At 40.1% G+C, this 21,688-nt stretch overlaps 1 protein-coding gene across 1 annotated transcript in view; it reads left to right on the forward strand.

Moving 5' to 3' along the window:
• Window positions 1-1,808: 1,808 nt before the first annotated feature.
• col9a1b (collagen, type IX, alpha 1b) overlaps window positions 1,809-21,688 on the forward strand; it is a 49,519-nt gene continuing 29,639 nt past the window's right edge. The window contains exons 1-12 of the mRNA XM_017700929.2: window positions 1,809-1,965; window positions 4,013-4,075; window positions 4,724-4,759; window positions 6,380-6,442; window positions 12,881-12,934; window positions 13,280-13,315; window positions 14,578-14,601; window positions 14,715-14,768; window positions 17,027-17,080; window positions 18,895-18,930; window positions 19,035-19,091; window positions 20,059-20,112. Of these exons, the coding sequence (XP_017556418.2) occupies window positions 1,894-1,965; window positions 4,013-4,075; window positions 4,724-4,759; window positions 6,380-6,442; window positions 12,881-12,934; window positions 13,280-13,315; window positions 14,578-14,601; window positions 14,715-14,768; window positions 17,027-17,080; window positions 18,895-18,930; window positions 19,035-19,091; window positions 20,059-20,112 (603 nt within the window). The 5' untranslated portion in view covers window positions 1,809-1,893. The remainder of the gene's footprint in view (window positions 1,966-4,012; window positions 4,076-4,723; window positions 4,760-6,379; window positions 6,443-12,880; window positions 12,935-13,279; window positions 13,316-14,577; window positions 14,602-14,714; window positions 14,769-17,026; window positions 17,081-18,894; window positions 18,931-19,034; window positions 19,092-20,058; window positions 20,113-21,688) is intronic.

A 21,688-nucleotide genomic window follows, 5' to 3' on the forward strand; every position in this document is an offset into this window, starting at 1 on the left:
CATTTGGCAACAAAAGGGTTAAATGCAGTGACGCAAATCACACATCACGGCTCCGCAGGACTTACCCTGTGTGTCCAGAGCAACTCTGTGGAGATTTTAGCCATGATCCAGTCAATAATGTTTTTAATAACTTAATAATTTCCCTTTAATAACCATCTAATGTTATTACAACTGTCTCAAAATTAGAAATCTTATATAAATCCACTAGAATAAAAAAATCATCACCTCCTTAAATGGCCAGGGCACCAAGTTTTATCACACACTTCTAAGAACAGCTCAGCCAGTTTGCCTTGAAGTCCCTGTAGCTATTGTATAAGAAGCCTTTGTATGTAATAAAAGACTGAGTTTATAACAAGTACAGAAATATCGAGACAGAAGTTATAGAATCTTTTAAGAAGCTTAGCACAATTTCACTTACTGAGATACTGTTTTTTGCAGTGCATCTCCACTGACTTTATCCCCGAAGTGTTGAGGCCCAAAATGTCCAGGAATTACATCATTAAATCAGTGCATTTGCAGGCACTTAGTTTTCCGATAACTGCAGAAAATCAATTTTGTCAGTAATTCAATCAACAAGTTTACATGCACTTGAGTAATCAGATGATGGGGAAACTCTGGGTCTTTAAGAGTCAGACAGTTTTCAGATTTCTGCTTTACAGCCAATAAACTCACAGAAGAAGACGTGACGTAAAAATAACGTAAAACTCCGCTTTACTGAAAGAAATCAGAGTAAGAGTTCACCTGCACTGAGAAATCTGATTACCTGCTAAAATCCAGCCTCTTTATCGGATTTCTAGACCTTACTCTTGCTAAGAAATCAGGAGTGCTGTTTACGACCATTTGAATGATCAGAAATCTGAATATGATCAGATTATTAAATGCATGTAAACGTTTACACCTTTAACGATATTTTTCTTTTCTGGCACATGGAGCTCCTCAGTGTTTTATTTTTCCATTCTTTTCATTTGAGAACACTAAAATCCCAAAAAAACCTCAAAAACCTAATTTAATATCACCGAAATGATTCGTCTTTGCAGCAAAATCAACCAAAAAAACTTTGCAAATCAAAGGTACAAATTTATCTAATGTAGCTTGATTTGCTAGTAAAGATTTCCTGAATAACTGATGCATAAAAATCACATTCATGACCAATTCAAGAGCATACAAACAAGAACAAGAATACAAAAGTTTTATATATAAACTCACCAAGTAAGTCATTTTTAACACAGCATCATCAATCTCATTTTTCCGGACCTAAACTTTTGTCTTGGCTAGCACAAAGAAATAAAGCAAAAGCCACAAGAGGCCGCGCATTACAGTGATTTTATCACCGCTAAGGGTGATAACACCGCTTGAGAACTTCGCCTCCATGCATGGTGGAGGGATACATGACATGCAGGGCGCTGTGAGGCAAAATAGTCCCCAAAGGAAACTAATTATTTCAGATTTTCCACTATTTTCCATCATCAACGTTCCATATAAACTCAGAGGACTGTGGCTTCACTGGTGGTTTTAGATAGTAAATGTGCTTTAAACTCTGCATAGAATCTCAGTGACTGAAAGGCAGAAATTTCGGTGGAATACCCCTTTAACCCGCATCCCATGGTCAGTTGTGAGAGAATGTAGGACAGCCCTGTTTTAGGGACCCTGTGGAATGAAGTTGTATGTAAATATGGGGAACAACTGAATCTCTGGCCAGTCTTGTTTTGAAAGGAGAGGTCAGTTTGGGACATAACCACGCCCCTGGCCGCTCGTTACCTCCCACTCATGAATATTCACGAGGGCTCCGAGATTATGGCCCCTGTCTAAGAGTGGGTTGAATCGGTTTTGGTTGGGTGGTCTGGTCTGGTCGGGGGTCCGTCTGCTCAGCTCCCAGACCCAGACACCGGGAAGATGACGATGGCTCGCGCCTGGAGTCTGCGCGGGCTGCTTCTGTTGGGAATAGCGCTCATCACCTCAGCTCAGGTAAACTCACCTTCCGCGCTCTACTCTGCTTTTTCCACAGACAGACGAAGCCGAGTTTGAGGTGAATACGCATGTTTTACCATCATTTTACCTCGATTTCTTTAGGAAGAGAATCCTTTAGAAGGTCCTACTTAAAGTGGAGCACCACCGAGTTTTCAAAATTCCCGCATAAATCTGTGTTTATTCGAGTGGTTTGGTGTGAAACGGCGTCTCGGACGTCAGGCTTCGTTTCCATAACCATTTCATGTAACGCGAAGTTACCTAGTGCCTTTCTGTGAGGAGCTTTTAGAGGTGGACGTCTGGTTCCTATCACCGCCACTGTGAACGGTTCTGACTGTAAGTTTCTGTAGACCGGACCGTTTCACACCAAACCGCTCTAAATTAGTGTGTTTACATCTTAGCAGTTTATCTAAAGTGGGAATTTTGAAATAAAATCGGCGAAATTCCCTTTTATTAACGCTAATGCTACAGTGGCCTTCATAAATAAGCATGATAGCCTAGCTAAGCTAACTAGTTAGCTAACGGTAGTTCTGCTAATTAACGAATTACCTCATAACAAGAAAACGCGTTTTTTTCGAACAAAACGCAGATTTTTCTCCATTTTCCATTATTAAGCCATCGTTCACCCCGTTTTAGAGTCGATACATATAATATAGATGGAATTAGTTCAGCTTTTTTAAAAAAAAAAGAAGAAACTAGTTACCGTTAATGCAAACGATCTGAGAGAATGACTAGCTAACTAACGTTACTGTAGTCCGAATTATTTTAAAGGAACTTTTTTTCGTTTTCGATTCATTTTCAGTTCTTAGAAAAATAGAAAGGTGGATTTTACTTTGTTCATCTTTTCACAGAGCTGAACTCGGCTTCGCGTTCGACTTTTCCGGTCCACCTTAAATGGTGCAGCAGATACCTTAGCGGTGCGCTGGCGCCACAATGTAATGCAGCGCCATTTAAGGTGGAACGGAAAGTTGCATACGAAGCAGGTAAGATAAATAAGACAAATCTGAGCTTCATCCTCTTTTCCACAAAGCTTTGTGAAAAACACTTATTATTTCCTGTCCGGTTTTTAATAAGTGTTTATCGCGCCTCAAATCCTGAGGAAAATGCAGAGCTTCGGTTCAGGACGGATCCGAAATCGTTTCTGTGAACAGAGTTTGGTTTTACAGCCTTAGCGCTGTTTAAAACTGCCAATTTAACACATTTACACTCCTCAAACTCAGGCTTTTTACTGGATCTCCGGAAAAAATGCCCCCCCAAAACAATTACCATGAAAAAGCACGGAGCCGGAGAGTCGACTCCAAGCATTTCGACTCTGGCAGTCGTTGCCGAAGAGTCGACTCAGGCTAAGAGACCTGTTAGGTTCGAAGAATCGACTCTGTGGGAATCGACTCCCATCACTACTTTAAATAGTGTTATGCATGCCTGCCAACTTGCTGTGTGATAGTGTGTTAGTTTAATCAGATAACACGCTTAACCTGCAGTTGGATTATCTATAGGGGTGGGTGATATGGCAAAAGTACAATATCATGATATTTGAAAATATTTTATCACAAACAGCTATTATTGCTAAGTTAGGTGAAAAAGCCCCAGCAGTGCCTACTGTTACAAAACTGTCAAAAACGTTTTATTTGGAATATTTCAGAATATTTAGTGATTTCTATTTGACGTTTCATACCCTGTACAGCTCTAAATTCAGTTAAACAGGACTATTTATGCTGTTGTATATGCTAATTATGTGCTGACAATATGGTCAGAAATGCATATTGTGGCATTGTTTATCATGATGATGATTAAATATGGCTATATTGCCCACTCCACTGGCTGTCAAGTGCGAGCATTCCTTTGAAAGCTGCCTCTTCATAGTAAGTGAGTCAATGGCTGTGTCCACATCTGCATTCTACTGTACTGTGCATGCTATACTAACGATGCTGTACACTGTTAAGTATGCTAGAATGTGGTTTGGGATGCTTCTTGTTCTCCTGGCTTGCACTAGGCCTGCTCACAGCAGGTGAAGTGTCCAGTAATGCAAGCTTTTGGTTCTTAACAGAGGAACGGAGGACCAGCTGGCCCACCAGGACCTGCTGGAGTCCCGGGAATCGATGGGATTTCTGTGAGTTCACTGCTCTGTAATCTACTGCTGCACCATTTTAAAGGGGGATTTCAGTGTTTCTGCATAATTAAACAGAGGGATTCAGAGTGTTTTGGTGTGAAATGGTTCAGATGTCTTTACAGTGGTGGTGATAGGAACCAGGGGTCGCCATGACTGCAATGCAAATATAGGCATTTTATTTACTATCCAGAACCACCAGTGAACCTACACGAGTTTATATGAAATGTAAATGATGGAAAAATAGTGGAAAATCTGAAATAATAAGTTTCCTTTGGGGACTATTTTGCCTCAGAACACCCTTCATATCATGTATCCCTCCGCCATAAATGGAGTTTAAGTTCTCAAAGTCATCATAAAACAGTGTCTCAGACATCTGGCAGTGAATTCATAACCACTGAATGTAGTAACCTTCTGTGAGGGAGCTTTCAGAGGTGGACGTCTGGTTCCTATCACCACCACTGTGAACAGTTCTGACTGTAAGTTTCTCTAGAACAGCATTTCACACCAAACCGCTCTGAACGACTCAGTTTGACAGTTTAATTACGTGGACATATTTTTGAAAAATCAGTAAAATTCCTTTTTAATCAGTGACCTACTGTACATAACTCCACATGACCCACTCTAACCAACTGCTATGAATGTTTTCAGGGGGATAGAGGTGAAGATGGAGAAGATGGCTCAGCTGTGAGTACCAGCACCAGCTAAACACTTGAGTTCTCTTCAAGTTGTTCTTTTACATTCTTTCAAAAAGACTGGGCAGCAAAATCCCCAGCATTGAGTGAACACGGTTCATTTGTGCCCATCTTGACTGTAGCTGATTCTTTAAGGATTCTTTAGTAAAGACAATGGCTCTATATAGAACCACGGACACTCCAAGAACCATTTGCATGCTTAGTGGAACGGTTCTTCAGATTGATGTTGTGTTTGGTTCTGTGCAGAACCTTTGTATGGTGTAGCACCCAAAAGGGTTATGCTGTTGTATATACGCAATGTATACAACATATTCTCCCTTTGAAGAACTGTTTACCACTGTCTTTACTAAACAACCCTATAAGTGTATAATGAGTGTATAATATGAGTGTATAATATGTACAGGTGGCCTGATATCGCTTTTTCTGGTGATATATTAATATTCAAACTTCAAATTCCTGCCAGTCTGGGTCCAGTGTTTTTTCTTTAACCTCTAAGCTTTAAAGTGAGTTGTTTTTAATTGAGTCCCATCACTTCAGCCGCTTTATTTGACTCAGGTAAAAAGAAAAAAATATGATTTTGGTCTGTTTTCATTTTTTGTTTTACATTTATTATTCTTTTTTTATTCATTTTATTATGAATACTTTTGGTTTATGCCTATTTGGTGTGCCATTCATTCAAAAGATGGCAGAATAATATGACTGTAAAGTGATTATTTTCCTAAAATGACATTTTAAACACTGTATTATTGCAGTGTATGTGATGCTTATAGAAGCCTTGTTTTATACTGTTTATGTTGTGGACGTAGTCAGTAACATAAAACAGAAGCATAGTGTGATGTGACTGTAAATAGAACATTGAATGGTTATTATATTATAATGAGGCGTGTGTCAAATAAGTTCTTCCACTTTCGTGCACAAATTAGTATCAGTGTTTTTTTTTTGTTTTTACTCTTAATATTTAATAAATAGTCGTGGTTATTTAACCACAAATCTAGTTTTTTTTTCATGGTAAACTACTGCACTCTAATTTGTTTTATTTTTTTACAGTTTTATTGAGTTAATCTGATTTTTCTCACTCCAAAATTTCACTATTATGATTTTTAAAAAATTATTTTTAAGATTTAATGTTTTTTCAGTTGCTACTTCCTATATTGGCTTGGCTGCACCGTAAATGAGGGTCACCCTCACTGTGCTCCACGGCTAAATACAGATTTGATTTATTGATTAACTGATTAAGATGAGAATCTAAAAACAGGTGATCATGCTCGACCTACTCAAACGCTCATCTAGCCCACAGTGAGCGTTCGCCGTTTCATGACAGATTTGTTACAGGAGCGTATCAAATTTTTGAAAACATTTTTTCCCTCCGATATCCAGGCCGGCATTTTCTGCTGAATATTTTAAAACAGTCCAAGTTTTATTTAATTATGTAAAAAAAAAAAAGTGGGAGCAACGATAAAAACGGAGATCAAAGCTTTTGCATAAAAGGGACGACACACTGTCTCTAATAATGAGAAACAAGATCAATAATAAAATAATAATTTGGCGGTTTTAAGGTGTTAATTCACCGCTTTATGCTGTACAGTAACTCGCATATTGTTTCACACTGCAGGGACCCGATGGCGAAGCTGGAAAACCGGGATCTGCGGGACTTCCCGGACTGCCTGGAGCTGATGTGAGTGCTTCGCTGCTAATTTCCTTTGAGGGCTGATGGCACTGAAGCTCTCATTACTGTTTTCACTGTCATATAATAGGCGTATAATCAGAAGGACAGAGGAACACTGACTGAGGGTTTTATTGTGTGTGCATGGGCATTGGAGGGGGGCTGGTGGTCCTACACAAATGGGCCAAAAATGCAGGGAATTTCACATGCTGGACTGAAGTAACGAACCCAGGAAGAGCTTCCTCCCTCAGACAACAGTCTTTTTGTCTGAGCTTGGAGACCTGGAGCTCTGGACTTAATTAAAGTCCTCTCTCAGTGAAAAAGGTAGAACGGGTTAAGAAAACAAAGCCTTTTCTACCCTCAGCGGCAAAAACAGGCAGGTGTTAAAGTTCAGGCACTGAAGGAAGGTTCTACACAGGTTCCACATTCGAATAATAGAAAAGTGCCCTGATAACGTGACGTGCTTTATTGATTATCTGGGTGTAAATAAGTGAACACATCCTATACAGACAGCTCATTTTAACACATAACAAATGTTTATTTGGTACATTTTAATACATTAGGAAAAAATGTGTGATAAAATGTTTCAAAAGTTATGGCACATTCATTTTTCCCCCATTATGTTCAATCAGACTTCGTGCAGTAAAATTAAGTATGTTCTGTGTAGAGAGTTTAACTTATTACGCATTTTTATTAGTGCTAATGATGTTCTGACCTAGATTTAGTTACGTTTTTCTTACTCTTCGTAATCGTGATTAGATTTACTTCATATTTTTATATTATTATGTTTTTACGAGACCCCTCAGAGGTACCTTTCCCGTCTCTAAGTTCATGAAATCAGGTTTTGGCGGGTGAATGAGAGGGATGAGCGAGGTTTTTTGTGAGCAGTGAACACAGAGGATGCCTCTCTTTGGAAATCCTCAGCCTGGTGTGGAATGATGGGTGTGAAAGTGGCTTGTTTGAGAAGGTCAGATGGCAGGTAGCTAAGCTGCCTATGATATTCAGACTGCTGCGTGTTTGCTCATGGGTAGTTGGTGTGCTGGGCGAGGAGCTGCAATTCTTTTCATTTAAACTTTCTCATCGAACAGTTACTGTCGCATGACTTCCAGGAGAAAAGCAGAAATATAAAACACTAAAGAGGAGATAATCTAGGAGATAAGGTAGTATCCAACTACTAATAGGACCATTTTACAAACAAACATTGAGGGTTACACAGCAACACCTAATGTAGACTTGCATATACATCACCTTTTATCTATCCGTGCTGGTGGAACAAAACCCCTCATTTCCAAAACGGTAACTTTACAGAAGAAGGAAAAAACGTACTTTATTTTTAATGTAAGTCAATGGAACCAGACATTTCAGTCATTTCAAGTCATTTTGGGTCGTTTCCTTTGGCCCATTCATTATGGAATTTACACACAATGTAAAGAACAGACCTTTTTGAAATGATGTAAAAAAAATGGAGATACAAGGTTTTGTTCTGACGTCAGCGATATTCTCTCAGGCCACGTTCACGTTCCCAGGCTGAAGTGGCCCAAATCCGATAATGTGACGCAAATCTGACCTGAGCCATTTTCATATGTGGCCCTAGATCGGATACGTATCCGATTCATGGCCGTACGACCTTAACATGACTCGGATCAGAATTCATGCGCTTTTTTTACCAGGCGCGTGCGCCATCATTCAGCGTTACCATGGCAACAGAGCCGAACAGAAGTTAAAGCCTGTAAACGGTGGAAAAGCAGCTCATCTCACCGTTTTTCTCCTCCGTCTTGCTCTAATAATGAAGCTGAGAGCTGATCAGAGTTAATGATCTTCTTAGCGAAGCTCGTTCTGCTCGTTGGTTTGTGCTGATGATGCAGTGATTCAGTCGCATGATGTACTGAGTAGGACGAGCTCATAAGGGTCAGTTCAGGACGCCGGTTCATCACGTTAACGACAGATTTGAATCACTTACCTAAACCAGTGTGAACCATCGAGCCAGAGAGATCGGATCTGAGCGAAAAATCTGATTTGAGTGGTGAGGCTTGTTATGTGAATGTAGCCTAAATTGCTTGTGCTAGTTGCCCTAATGGGGTGTTTTAAGATGCATGCCTCCCAGTCTTTAGTGAAGCACTCCATCCTCAGTTGTAACATAAATGTCTTTGCTTTGAGTAAACTTCATAGACAATTTTAGGTCGTTGTTTTTATTGGGGGGTCCTGCTGCCTCCACTTTCATGTTACAGTCTTTTTTTTTTTTTTTTACTAGCAACCAATAATACAAGGTGATTTAAAAAGATTCATCTGATCTAAATCATTACAGATCAATGCAGTAAACAATAAATGGTTTAAATGAGCATAAAGTTGACTGTGTAATGGTATAAGGTCTCAGTATGAACCTCCTCCAGCTGTACGGACAACATCAACGCCATAGTCAAATTCATTCTCAAATTCATTCAACCACTATCAGCAGACTGGAGAAGATCATTATCTCTTCTGCAAGTAGTTAATTATCTTCTCCATCATCATGATGTTCTCATTTCTCGTCTTTTCTCTATTGGTATCACTGACACAGCCTTACTGTGATTCAGGTCGTGTCTTACAGACAGACACCAGTTTATCACACTAGGTCCACGCAAGTCCTCCACCTTTCCGTTTACATGTGGTGTTCCACAGGGCTCAGTTCTTGGACCTCTACTTTTCTTAATTTACATTTCACCCCTTGGCCAGATCATTCGTCGCCATGGCCTAAACTTTCACTGTTATGCTGATGATATTAGTTATATCTCAGTACACACACACCCTCAGATTCCCCTCCCAGTACCCTAATTGACTGTATTTCTGATTTAAAGCTCTGGACGCGCAATAACTTTTTCATGCTGAACACTGATAAAACTGAAGTCTTACTGGTTGGCCCTAAACATTTACTATCAAAGTCATGCAATTTTTTAGTTAGTATTGATGGCCTGCTCGTTAAGCCTGCACCTGTTAGAAATCTTGACTCGACCCATCACTTAATTTTGATCTGCATGTCAAGTTCCTCACTAAGACTGCATTCTTTCATTTACGTAACATTGCTCGTCTTCGACCGTTCCTGACCGATAAAGATGCAAAAACTTTGGCTCATGTCTTCATTGTGTCCCGTATTGACGACTGTAGCTCCCTCTTTGTTGGTCTCCCAGTAAAGTCTATCCAAAAGCTACAGGACATTCAGAGCTCTGCGGCTGGAGTTCTCACCCACACTAAGCGTTCAGCTCACATCACCCCCGTTCCCTCTCAGCTGCACCGGCTGCCGGTCCCGTCCCGTTTAAAACTTTACTACTCGCTTTCAAAGCCTTGCGTAACCTGCTCCCCCCTACCTCAGAGAACTGCTGACCTCTTACACTCCCTCTCCCTCTCAGGCCTTCTTCTAATAACTTACCTGCTGTCCCAGCTCCAGACCTTCCACTTTGGGAGGGAGGTCCTTCAGTGCCATGGCCCACAAACTCTGGAATTCTCTTAACTCGATCCCTTCAGGACTGCTCTTCTTTTTCCTCTTTCAAATATGACTTACAGACTTTTCTCTTTAATGCACATTTTTCTTCCTCCTCCACTGCTTAGTGTTTGTTTTTTTTCCCCATGCTATGTGAAGCGACCTTGGGTTTGTGAAAGGCACTATATAAATAACTTATTATTATTATCATCCCATACTCGATTGAGCATGTCGTTTAGCCCGTTTCATCTAGGTTTATTTAACATGGTATAACTTTACAGTGGATGTTAGCAGAGGAAGGAAAATCGATATAACACTATCACAATATTTTGGGTAAAAAGTAGTATCAATTCACAGTGACATGAATATCGTCATGTTATCATTTCAGTGTCCACCTTTTCTAGATCACGACACAGATACTGGAGCACTACCATCGAAGTGTTGACGTCAGACTATCCACCAAGGCGGTGATGCAACAGGCCGTTATCTCAGGATTATTCACAGCAGTTACAATCGTCTCATTTGCAGCATCAGCACCAAATAATCAAGCGCTATCAAATCTGTCTGCCCTCACCTTCAGAGCCTCACCGCCTCCACAGAGACACCGTCATCGAAAACATGAGGTCTGATAACTTGGCAAGAGTCAGAGATCAGTTTAGAGATCAATGAGTCGGGAGGAAATAAACTCCTCCGTTCTAGACTCTGTTACTCTGAGTCAGTCAGTCCTACAGTTATTCTGACTGTTGGGAGTGCTTCCTTTCAAATGAGACCAGAACAGCGCCCCCTTTACTTTGGGTATAAAACGAGGTGACCGTTAACAGGTTAATATTGTACATATAATAAATTAATTGATAAACTAACTGTAAATAAGTACGGATGGCAAAAATATGAAAGTGCAGTGTTTTAAGACATTTTCACAATATACAATATCCGTCATGATGTTTCGTTTTCCTGACGTTTGTCAAGTTGGACCAGATAAAACTGAAACCAGTCGTACGTTTACAAAATAAATGTGATTTTTCTTGATTGCGATGATTTACATAATGCTGTACCTTATTAATAAGCACCTGTTAATGTTTGTGCACCGAAAAAAAGTGGGAGAAACAAGGCAGCTTAATTTCTGCATTCAGATAATAATAAAAGGTTGCATGCAAAAGTTTTGGTGCCCCAGTCAAGTGACATATTTTGTTTATTTTCTAAGTGCAAATAAGTAAACGTCTTCTGCAGAGACACTTCTGCACAACTTAATACATAATTACGGTTTATTAGCTGAATTTAATAAATTGGGGAAAATATAGAACATAAATTGTGGCTTGTGCAAAAGTTATGGCACATTAATTTTTTTTCCAATTATGGGAAAATCAGCAAATAATCAGAATAATCAGTGTTGACGACACCCGTGTCGTCTGTTTGGGTCTTTAGGCTGCTTATTAGGTTATTACTTTAATTTAATGATGCTTCTAATTGTCTCAAGCCATCTGTTAGTGGTGTTTTACCTTCAGCTGTTCTAAGTAGAGATGGGAGGTATGAGAAAATACAATATCATGATACTTTAAACAGCTGGAACAACGGAAAAAGAAACGATAGCGCTATATTTTAAAAAATACTATCAAAAAGCTGTAAACACATTTTTATTCAACATTTGGCGCTGAATCCAGTTAAACTGACTACTTTTTCTCTCTTTATGATGAAACGTGCAGTTGGTCAGTAGTTGGATGTACACGATATGCTGAGAGAAGCAAGTTGTGTTGTATTATAACATAATTTGTGGTGATACTGATATATATGGTCATACTGCTCAGCCTTGGTTCTGAGCAGAATTGCCCTTTTCCAGTGAACTGGTTCTTTTTATGATTTTTCCCAAAGGAGCTTCAGGGTAGTTGTTAGACTTTGAGTGAGACGTGAGGCTTCATTTGGTGAAGAATCTATTTGTTTTCTTTGCTGTTCGGACTTCTCTCCAAAATCTTCAGTCTGTCCAGCTTTCATATTCATAACCACAGAACCACAGCCTGGACAGTTCTGATTTTTCTTCGTGTACTCCTTTAAACAATGGTTCTTTAGGGGTTCAGTAAAGGCAATGATCCTGTATAGATGCATGGTCAGGACCCCCATGGACCCCCACAGAGCAGGTACTATTTGAGTGGTGGGTCATTCTCAGCACTGCAGTAACACTGATGTGGTGGTGGTGTGTTAGTGTGTGTTGTGCTGATATGAGTGGATCAGACACAGCAGTGCTGCTGGAGTTTCACTCACTGTTGGAAACGTTCCTCAGAGATTCTGGATGGTTATTTGAGTTCCTGCTGCCTTTCTATCATCTGGAACCAGCCTGCCCATTCTCCTCTGACCTCTCACATCAACAAGGCATTTTCGTCCACACAACTGACCGCTCACTGGATATTTCCTCTTTTTCGGACCGTTCTCTGTAAACCCTAGAGATGGTTTTGCGTGAAAATCCCAGCAGATCAGCAGCTTCTGAAATACTCAGACCAGCCCGTCTGGCACCAACAACCACGCCACGTTCAAAGCCCCTTAAATCCCCTTTCTTCCCCGTTCTGATGCTCGGTCTGCACTTCAGCAAGTTGGCTTGACCACCTCTACATGCCTAAATGCACTGAGTTGCAGCCGTGTGATTGGCTGATTAGCTATTTGTGATAACAAGCAACAGAACTGAACCTGTACCTAATAAAGTGGCCGGTGGGTGTATATTATTATCATGCAGATTGCCAGCTAATCACTCCTAAATTTATCAGGCAGGTCAATTTTAATTGAGTGTAATTGAGCAATTATAACAGCCCTATTTTTTATGCCACAAACTGAACATAAACAGCTCTAAATTGCTCATCATTGATGTTTTCTATGTAACGTCAATGTCCATAACTAATTGCTATGAATTCTCGCCTGTAGAGGCCAAAGTTCATTCCCTGTAAGTTCTTGTTATGACTAATTATCTGAAACGTCTACAGGTTTAAGAATTTCTCTGCTCGTCTTGTTCTCAGGGTTTGACTGGCCCGGTGGGAGACGCGGGTCCGGATGGCCCCCCTGGACCAAAGGTGACCGGCTAATGGACTCTCAGTGTGGACGGCAGCCAATGCATTGCCGGTTGCTCGGCATTACAGTGGGAATTACTGCGCAAAGCAATTCCTCATGACAAATAAGCCTTAATCCTGTCAGTATTCCCTCTAATCTGCGTGGGTAAAACAAGGCCTCGGCGCCGGGTCCTGTTAAACTCACGACACCGCTGCGCTTCAGAGGCTCTAGATTTTTCTAGAACTTTTGAGGCAATTATTTCCTGTCTTAGGCAAAAAGATTGTTCACATGGCTGATTCCTAAAGTTCAAGATGATAACCTGTTTATTCCGTTTTTGGAGTTATTATTATTGTTGTGTTGTGTTTTAGGGCGAACCTGGTAAACCTGGACCTCGTGGAGAAGCTGTAAGTGTGAACCTGTGTTCCTCTGAAACGACTCCCACATAAAAACTGTAAAATTCACACACAAGCTGTGAGTACAGCGCAGAGGCGAACTGTAAAGGCGGTTTTTGCAGTAGTCTCGGCGTCTCAGTGATGATTGTAAACACTAAGTTTTAAAACATTTCTGATTTCTGTCGTCGTAGGAACATACTTTTAATTATAGGGCTGTTAAGAATGAACGTCAGCTCCTACAGTTAACAGCAAAGTGTAACAGCAGGATGATTTAAGATCTTATAAGACTATCAGCAGCAACAAACTAATACTGGAGTGAAGTTACTGCACCACAACAAACAAATAATAATAATAATAACAGGGTCGTTCTCCTGTTTGAGTGTATACATTAAAAAAAAAATATATATATATTTTATCACAAAATTAAACAAAACATGTCCATTAATATCTTTACAGTCGCTGGTGTTGTATGAATGTGGTGTAACACCAGTGACGGTGACTCCAGTGACATTCTGGTTAAAACTAAGGATTCTGTAAACTGGCTGACCCGTTAGCTGATCAGGTGACATTGTGAACTATTTAAAATCAGTAATAAAAATTATATTATGGCATTATTTTGACAAAATTTAATCACCCAGACATTAACACCTTAAATAGCACATTAAATAACACATGAAACCGGTGACACGTTGACGTTATGAGCTGCCTGATACACAAAATTGTTAATAATTTAATTAAATACAGTGAGCGAGTGTGACTCGCCTTCTCAGGCCTTGAGACGCTTCCTCTCTGTTGAGCTTCGACCCAAAGAAGCAGTTTAATAGAGCTGGAAACAGTGTGTTAAAAATTATGTCCTGAATGGCCTGAATTTTGTAAATAAAATACATTTTTTTAAAAATATAGTATGATGTTAATGATATAAAAACTAAACATGAATCTCATCATTTCCAAGTTAGACCTCTTAAAAATATTGTTTTATATTAAAAATGTTTTTTTCAGCTGGTTTACAGATGCAGAGCGACTATGAAACAGGAGAAATAAAGACATAAAGTTTCCACGCTGCACATCGAGAATGACCCGTATATATTAACGCTGAAGTAAAAGTCAGACACTTGTGATGTGTTTCACATGTGGGAAAAACATGGCCTCTAGTGGTAGAACTGTGTTATTGCAGGCTTATTTTAAAAGAGCAGAACATTAGTACATAATACTTCAGCACTGAGTTTATTTATAAAAACACGCTTTTAAATTCACCCTCTTTCTCTTCTGTGTAGGGTGTTGGGCCTGATGGACCTCCTGTAAGTTCTTCCCGTTTCCTGCCTCAACTAATACAAGCCCATCTGCCACAGAACATGGATGAATTCACTCCACCAGTGTTTTCAACATCTTATATCTCTCTTTGTTTGAGCAGGGACCACCTGGGCCTGGTGGACTTCCGGGCCCGCTTGGTAAAGTTGGTCCCCCTGTGAGTATCTGTTTTTGTAGATGTCCACATAATCCTTCTTTTAAAGCTACAAATGCTGCTCACTCACAATCAGCGTAGATTAAACCAGCGTACAACGTCATGGTTTCCCAAATCAGGCAAATTGGCTCAGAACATACCGTCCTGAATTTTTTTTGCCTACACCCTTTAAAAAAGAGACGGTGCTTCAAAGGTTCTTAAGTCAAGAAAATGGTTCTGTATAGAACCACGAACACTCAAAGAACCCTTTGCTTGATTAAAGTGTTCCTTGCATTGTGCAAGTGTTCTTTGGATTGGTGGAAAATGTGCATGAATGTGCATAGACGGTCCTATATAGGACCTTTTACATAGAAAAGGGTTCTATGTTGCACCCAGAAGGGTTCTTCTGTTGTTATAAGCTTGATGCCATAACTACAGAATAACCATTTTGGTCCTCAAAGAACCATTTTTTAAAAAAAGGTTCTATATAGAACCATCTGTAGCACATTCTCCATCAGTCTGAAGAACCCTTTAATGATGCACATTGTTAATGGCTGTATATAGAACCATTTTTTTTGCCAAAGAACTGTATTTTGTAAGAGTGTAGATGTTGAAGCAGTGAGGATTTGATTGCATTCAGCCACCTGAGCATTAGTGAGGTCAGTTCTGGATCACTCCAACTCTTCCCAAAGGTATTGGATGGAGCTCCATCACTCCAGAGAACACAGTTCCACTGCTCCACAGCCCGATGCTGGGGGGCTTTATAAGCCTGTAGCCTACGCTTGGCGACACGGAACCACTCTGTGGCGCTTAGTTTTACAGTATAGATGCAAAAGGCTGTTTCTGTTTGTGCTGCATTTTCAATACAAATCTATTTATTGTCTGTTTATTGCATAAATAAACTTTATAGACACCAGAAGGGGTGTCTGGATACATTTGCTATTAGATAAACTATTATATATATTATATGAAGGAAACGCTACGCTGAACTAACTGCAGCCTTGAAGGAGTAACGCATTGCTTAGTGAAGGAGTCGCAACCCAAATGTTAAGAAAAGCCATTTTGTCCTTTCAGCGAAAATCAAACCTTTTTGGGAGCCACAACATTTTACGACCGTCTCTTGGCTGTAAACATGTCTCAGTGTGTGTTATTGTACCAGCAAAGGCTAAAAATATTATATAAACAAAAACACAGACTTTCTTTACTCTGCTTCAAGCTTTAGCTCAGCTGTAGCCGCTTCTCCAGCAGGAAACCTCCTCAAAAGTTGATCAGTTTCTGTAAAATGTCTCTCAACTTTTTACGCGGCTAAAGTCGCTTCTCAGTCACCAGATTCCTGTTCGAATTTTCCCCGTTCTACCTTAAATGTTCCCTGAGGCGCCAGAATGTAACTGCTGCGCCATTTAAGGTGGAACGAGACAATTTGAACGAGACGCTCGCAAAAGAGAAGCGACTTCAGCTTCGCGACTTTTCAGTGTTTGACAGTTTCTCGTTACAATTAAACGTATCAGGAAACCAGCTGGAGTGATTATAAATGCAAATGAGCCCATTTGCCTCCAAATTACAGATGTTCGCCTTAAATCGTTTTGTTAGCAACTACCTACTGTGTTGCTATGGTGACCAGCAGTCTGCGCTGATCTTCAGGGTTAAAGGGTGAATCAGCAGTTCTACATTAACTCCAGCGTTTAAGACCTTTTACTGTTAAACTGTGTTGAAGGATCAGCAGAGCTTTATTTTACTGTAGAGGAGGATTATTTTATTATTACCTACTGATCTGATTCTGCTGTGGAGCCACAACAGGGCAGTAGAAGAAACGCTCTAGACTCTACAAACAGAGCTCATGGACATTATTCTAGTTAAGAAATGCTCCAAACTGAACTTGTTTCAACAGTCAAGGTGAAGAAGTCATGGGCTGGAGGTTAGGGATCCAGCCTCGTGACCGGAAGGTAGCTGGTTCGATCCCCAGAGCCGACAGCACATGACTGAGGTGTCCTTGAGCAAGACACCTAACCCCCAACTGCTCCCCGGGCGCTGCGGATTGGGCTGCTCACTGTCCCCTAGTGTGTGTGCTCACTAGAGTGTATGTGGTGTTTCACTGCCCAGATGGGTTAAATGCTGAGCTGAAATTTCCCCGTTGTGGGACTAATGAGCGTCACTTAAGAATGTAGTTTCAGACTAAAGTTATGAAGCATCTTCAGCTGTTGAGATATTCACTACATTCCTGTGATACTTCTGTGAAACTAGTCTATTGATCATGATTGACCAGCTGTATTCCTGCCTTACAGGGGGCCATGGGTGTCAGAGGGCCAGTGGGACCCCGGGGGCCAGTAGGACCTCGTGTAAGTACCTTCATTCAGTGTTACCATAAGAACAACTGATCACTCTCCGTCTGCACATCTAATGTACACAGAGTTGCTTTTATGTTTTTATGCTGTTTTTCATCCTTTATGAAATAATTTTTATAACGCCTAAGTTATGCCCCTGACACAGTCCTATTCAGCCCACAAAGTTATTTTAATTTTATATTAAAAGCATGCACTGCAACATAGTGTGCGCTCTAATCTCCTTTCTTCTAACGACAATCTGTGGGTCAGCGGTTACACAAAAAGAAAAGATACCTGGTGTCTAGTTCAAGCAGTTAGTTTAAAAAAAACTACGTAAAACTATTTATTTTTATTTACTAACAAAAGCTAAACAGAGAGATCAGATCAGGTTTTAAAAGAGCTGCACTGACTGCCTGTATCATTCAGGGTAGCTCTGCTACTAGTTTTTAAGGCTCGAAATGACCTTAAAGCACCGCTTACATCACAGAGTGTCTGTCTTTTTATGTTCCAGCACAAGATCTCAGATCTGCAGATAGTGGCCTTCTGCAAACATCACAGCTTTTTCACAAACACTGAATCACTCCGCTGAGACGTTGTTGCTAAGCAACGACTTTGACAGCTGTAGGAGACGCTCAAGCCATTTAAACGTTTTTTACTTCTCACTTTTGCCACAAACAGAAATCGGACACTTTTAAGATCACATTTGACCGACAGCCGATTTGGTCAGACTGAAAATGAGACAACACTGAATTCCCAAACTGTCAGTCGGTCTGTGTGGAGCTGGAGAACGAACTGCCGGCTGAGCAGCGAGCGGGCGGAGCTCGTTACTCTGACGTAGCGACAAGCTGCTCGTTAAGGAGCTATAATTAGGAGGAAGGAACTGAACATTAAAACATATTAAACGCCGCGTTCACGGCCGGTTTATTCATTTCTTACTGTATTTATTTAACTGGTGTATTAAAGCAGTAGAGACACTCAAGGAGTGAGTCATCACCAATAACATCACGGCTGTGATGATCTACAGCGACCAAATCACAGCCGTGGTGTTATTTGCGAGAACATTTTCCTTCTCGTGTCCTATTGCTTAATTATCACCTGTCTGTAAAGCACTTTGAGCTGCCACTGGCATGAAAAATGCTATATAAATAAAAATATTATTACTATTATTTAGAATTATTTTTGAATGTGTATTTAGTGCCTGTTTTGCTATTTTAGTTTTGGCATATTTTGAATAAACTGGCACGTTCAGTGGCAAAATGTTCAGTAAAAATGAAATGAAAACACAACTGGCCCACAGATTTGCTGAGATTTTTTTATATGGCCCTGATATTATGTACTTTGAACTTTCTTTTAATTATGTTTTTGTAAAATTATGCTCTGAGATGCCTGATCCCCTGATGGAATAGGCAAGGGAAGTTTTTTTTATAAATGGTATTAAATGGTTTTATTTTTCTGTGTTTGTGTACGAGGACTTTGAATCGCTGCCGTGTATGAAAAGTGCTACATAAATAATGTAAACAAAAAAAAACAAACAAACAAAAAAAAGTGTTCTGCTTTTAAAAGAGAGTGTCTGGCCTTCAAGCTCAAAGCAGAGTCCCTTCAGAACTTTAACCCACGTTCTCCTCTCCTTTAGTCTCTTCTCTTACTAGGACCATTATTGAAGATGTGCTCCTAACTCACAAATGCACCGTAATCACTGTCATTTCACAATTAACATTATATTGAATGTTGAAACATCCACTGGATTGGTTCTTGTAATTCCGTCATGGCATTAGTGCTGCTCATCTATCCAAAGTATAATCCTAAAACATGCTCCTCTTTGGTTCCAGGGTGCTGCAGGAGTGCTGGGTGGGACAATGGAGCTGGTAAAACCCATTTACAGCAGTTCCTACTGTATGAATCTGAATATGTTTCATGTGACTTCTGATCTGAGTCTTAAACATGTTAACGTCTCCCTCCTGTATTTCAGTGCCCCAATGCCTGCCCACCCGGAGCGCCTGGACATCCTGGACTGCCGGGCATGAAAGTAAGTACGGAACAGGCTCTGTAAAAGCCAGACACTAACTTCTGAAAGCACTTACGTTGAGAACTAGCACGTCTGTTTATGACTGTCTTCGTTTATTGGACACACCGGCTTTAAATATACGTAAAATCTTCCATTCAAATTTCTGATTGCGTGACATTACTGGTATCCAATTCATGTACTTCGCCTTCATTTTCTGCTGGATTTTTCTCCAGTTTTTGAGAAATGGACACGGTTCCAACTCTGGAATGTTCGGTCTGATCAGGAATGGTGTGCTTTTATACAGCTTTTGATTGGACCTTTGGTTTTTGTAGAATGACTTGTTATTTTTTTTTCCTTCATAGGACTGAATAGGGTGCAAAAGTTTGTAAACCCAACTTATGCCATGTTTATACAAGCCTATTAACAACATCCTGGTAACCATGTGAGGAACAATAGCAACTAGCACCTAGTAACCATTTGGCATAGTGTAGCAACTACATGGCAACACCCTAGCAACCACTTGGCATCCCATACCAACCACCTAGCTACACTGTAGCAATAACTTGGCATGCCATAGCAGCAACCTTACAACACCCTACCAACCACTTAGCTACACTCTAGCAACAACTTGACATGCCATACGACAACCTAGCAACCAGTTATGCACTTAGCTATACCCAAACAACAAGTTCGCTTACTGTAGCAACCACCCAGCAACAAGCTAGCAACAACTTAGCAACACCATAGCAACCACTTGGCATGCCATAGCATCCACTTAGCAACACCCTAGCAACCACCTAGCTACACCCTCACAACAACTAGGCATACCATAGTAACCACCTGGGATACCTTAGAACCACTTAGCAACACCTTTGTTAGGCAGCCACTTAGCAACTGCTTAAGATGTGCAGTCACTGCGTTTTCTTCTCTAGTTTGTTTTGTGACTGAGTGTAATAATCAGATACCTGATATCTTATTCACCTGTAAGGGTCACAAAGGAGTGAAGGGAGAGGCTGGAGAACCGGGTAAACAGGGTCACAAGGTAAGACCTCACCAGTTTTTTTTAAACGAATTAAAGTGACTGTAGCCCAGAAAAACTGATACGATCAATAACACGAGTGGTTTAGCTGTGAAAACTCTGTAGCAAGAAAAATCAGATATAAATATGAACATTAAGGCTTCAATCCTTAGAATCGCTAATAAAGGGTAAGTTGTAATGATCGTCTTTCACGTTCATAGATTTTGCGTTGATTGTGATCATCTGGAGATAATCATTAATTTAATAATCATTAATTTAAACAAACGAACAAAAAAAACCTGTCGGCGTGTTTGCACGACAGCTAAAGGCAAGTTTCTGGAACACTTAGTTTATCTGATTAAATCGCCGCCTGTGTAGCTCAAACAGCTCAGTCTAAAAGCTGTTCTTTCTCCGAAATTCTGCGTCAGATTTTTCTCAGTGAAGCTCACAAAACGTTCTACAATCACATCAAGAAGAAACTGAAAATGCTGATCATTGGTGCTAAAATTCAAAGAAGGTTCGGCTCTTTAGTTGCGTATATCAGACCTCACTCTAAAAAAGATGGTTCTTCAAGGGTTCTTTAGTAAAGACAGTGGTTCTTTATAGAACCATAAACATTGAAAGAGCCCTTTGCATGCTTACATTGTTCTTTGCATGGTGAAATGGTTCCTCCGATTAATGGACAATGTATTTTATATGGTTCCATATAGAACCTTTCTGAAAAAAATTCCAAAAATAGTTCTTCTTTTTTTACAATGCCAAGCTTGTAACAATAGATGAACCCTTTTTTGGTGTTACATAGAACCATATACAAGACATTCTCCATCAATCTGAAGAACCATTTCACCATGCAGAGAACTGTTTAAGCATGCATAGTGTCTGAATTTTCATGGTTCTATATAGATCCACTGTTTTAATAAAGAACCATATGTGTTTTAAGAAAGCCAAAGTAGGAAAACTGGGTGTGATCTTAGACTCTAAGCTCTGTCATATATAGACAGACAGACATAGACAGACAGACAGACAGACAGACAGATATGTAGAGACAGATAGATAGACAGACAGACAGATTGATAGATAGATGGAGAGACGGATAGATAGAGAGACAGACAGACAGACAGATAGAGAGACAGACAGACAGATAGAGAGACAGACAAACAGATAGAGACAGATAGAGAGACAGACAGAGATAGACAGAGACACAGACAGACATACAGATAGATAGAGACAGACTGACAGACAGAGATAGACAGAGACAGACAGACAGATAGACAGACAGAGATAGACAGAGATAGACAGATAGAGACACAGATAGATAGAGACAGACTGACAGACAGAGATAGATCGATAGACACAGAGATAGACAGATAGATAGATAGATAGATAGATAGACATAGATAAAAAGAGACAGATAGACAGACAGACAGAGAGAGAGACAGACAGACAGATAGATAGACAGACAGACAGGTAGATAGAACTCATTGATCCCAAAGGGAAATTGCAGTGTTACAGTAGCAACACATACAATTACACATAAACATACACATATCAGAGAGAAATAAACATAGAAATAAAAATTAGACACAAGTTAAAGTGTTAG

The sequence above is a fragment of the Pygocentrus nattereri genome, chromosome 22 (assembly GCF_015220715.1).
Source record: "Pygocentrus nattereri isolate fPygNat1 chromosome 22, fPygNat1.pri, whole genome shotgun sequence".
NCBI classification, from domain to species: Eukaryota; Metazoa; Chordata; class Actinopteri; order Characiformes; family Serrasalmidae; genus Pygocentrus; species Pygocentrus nattereri.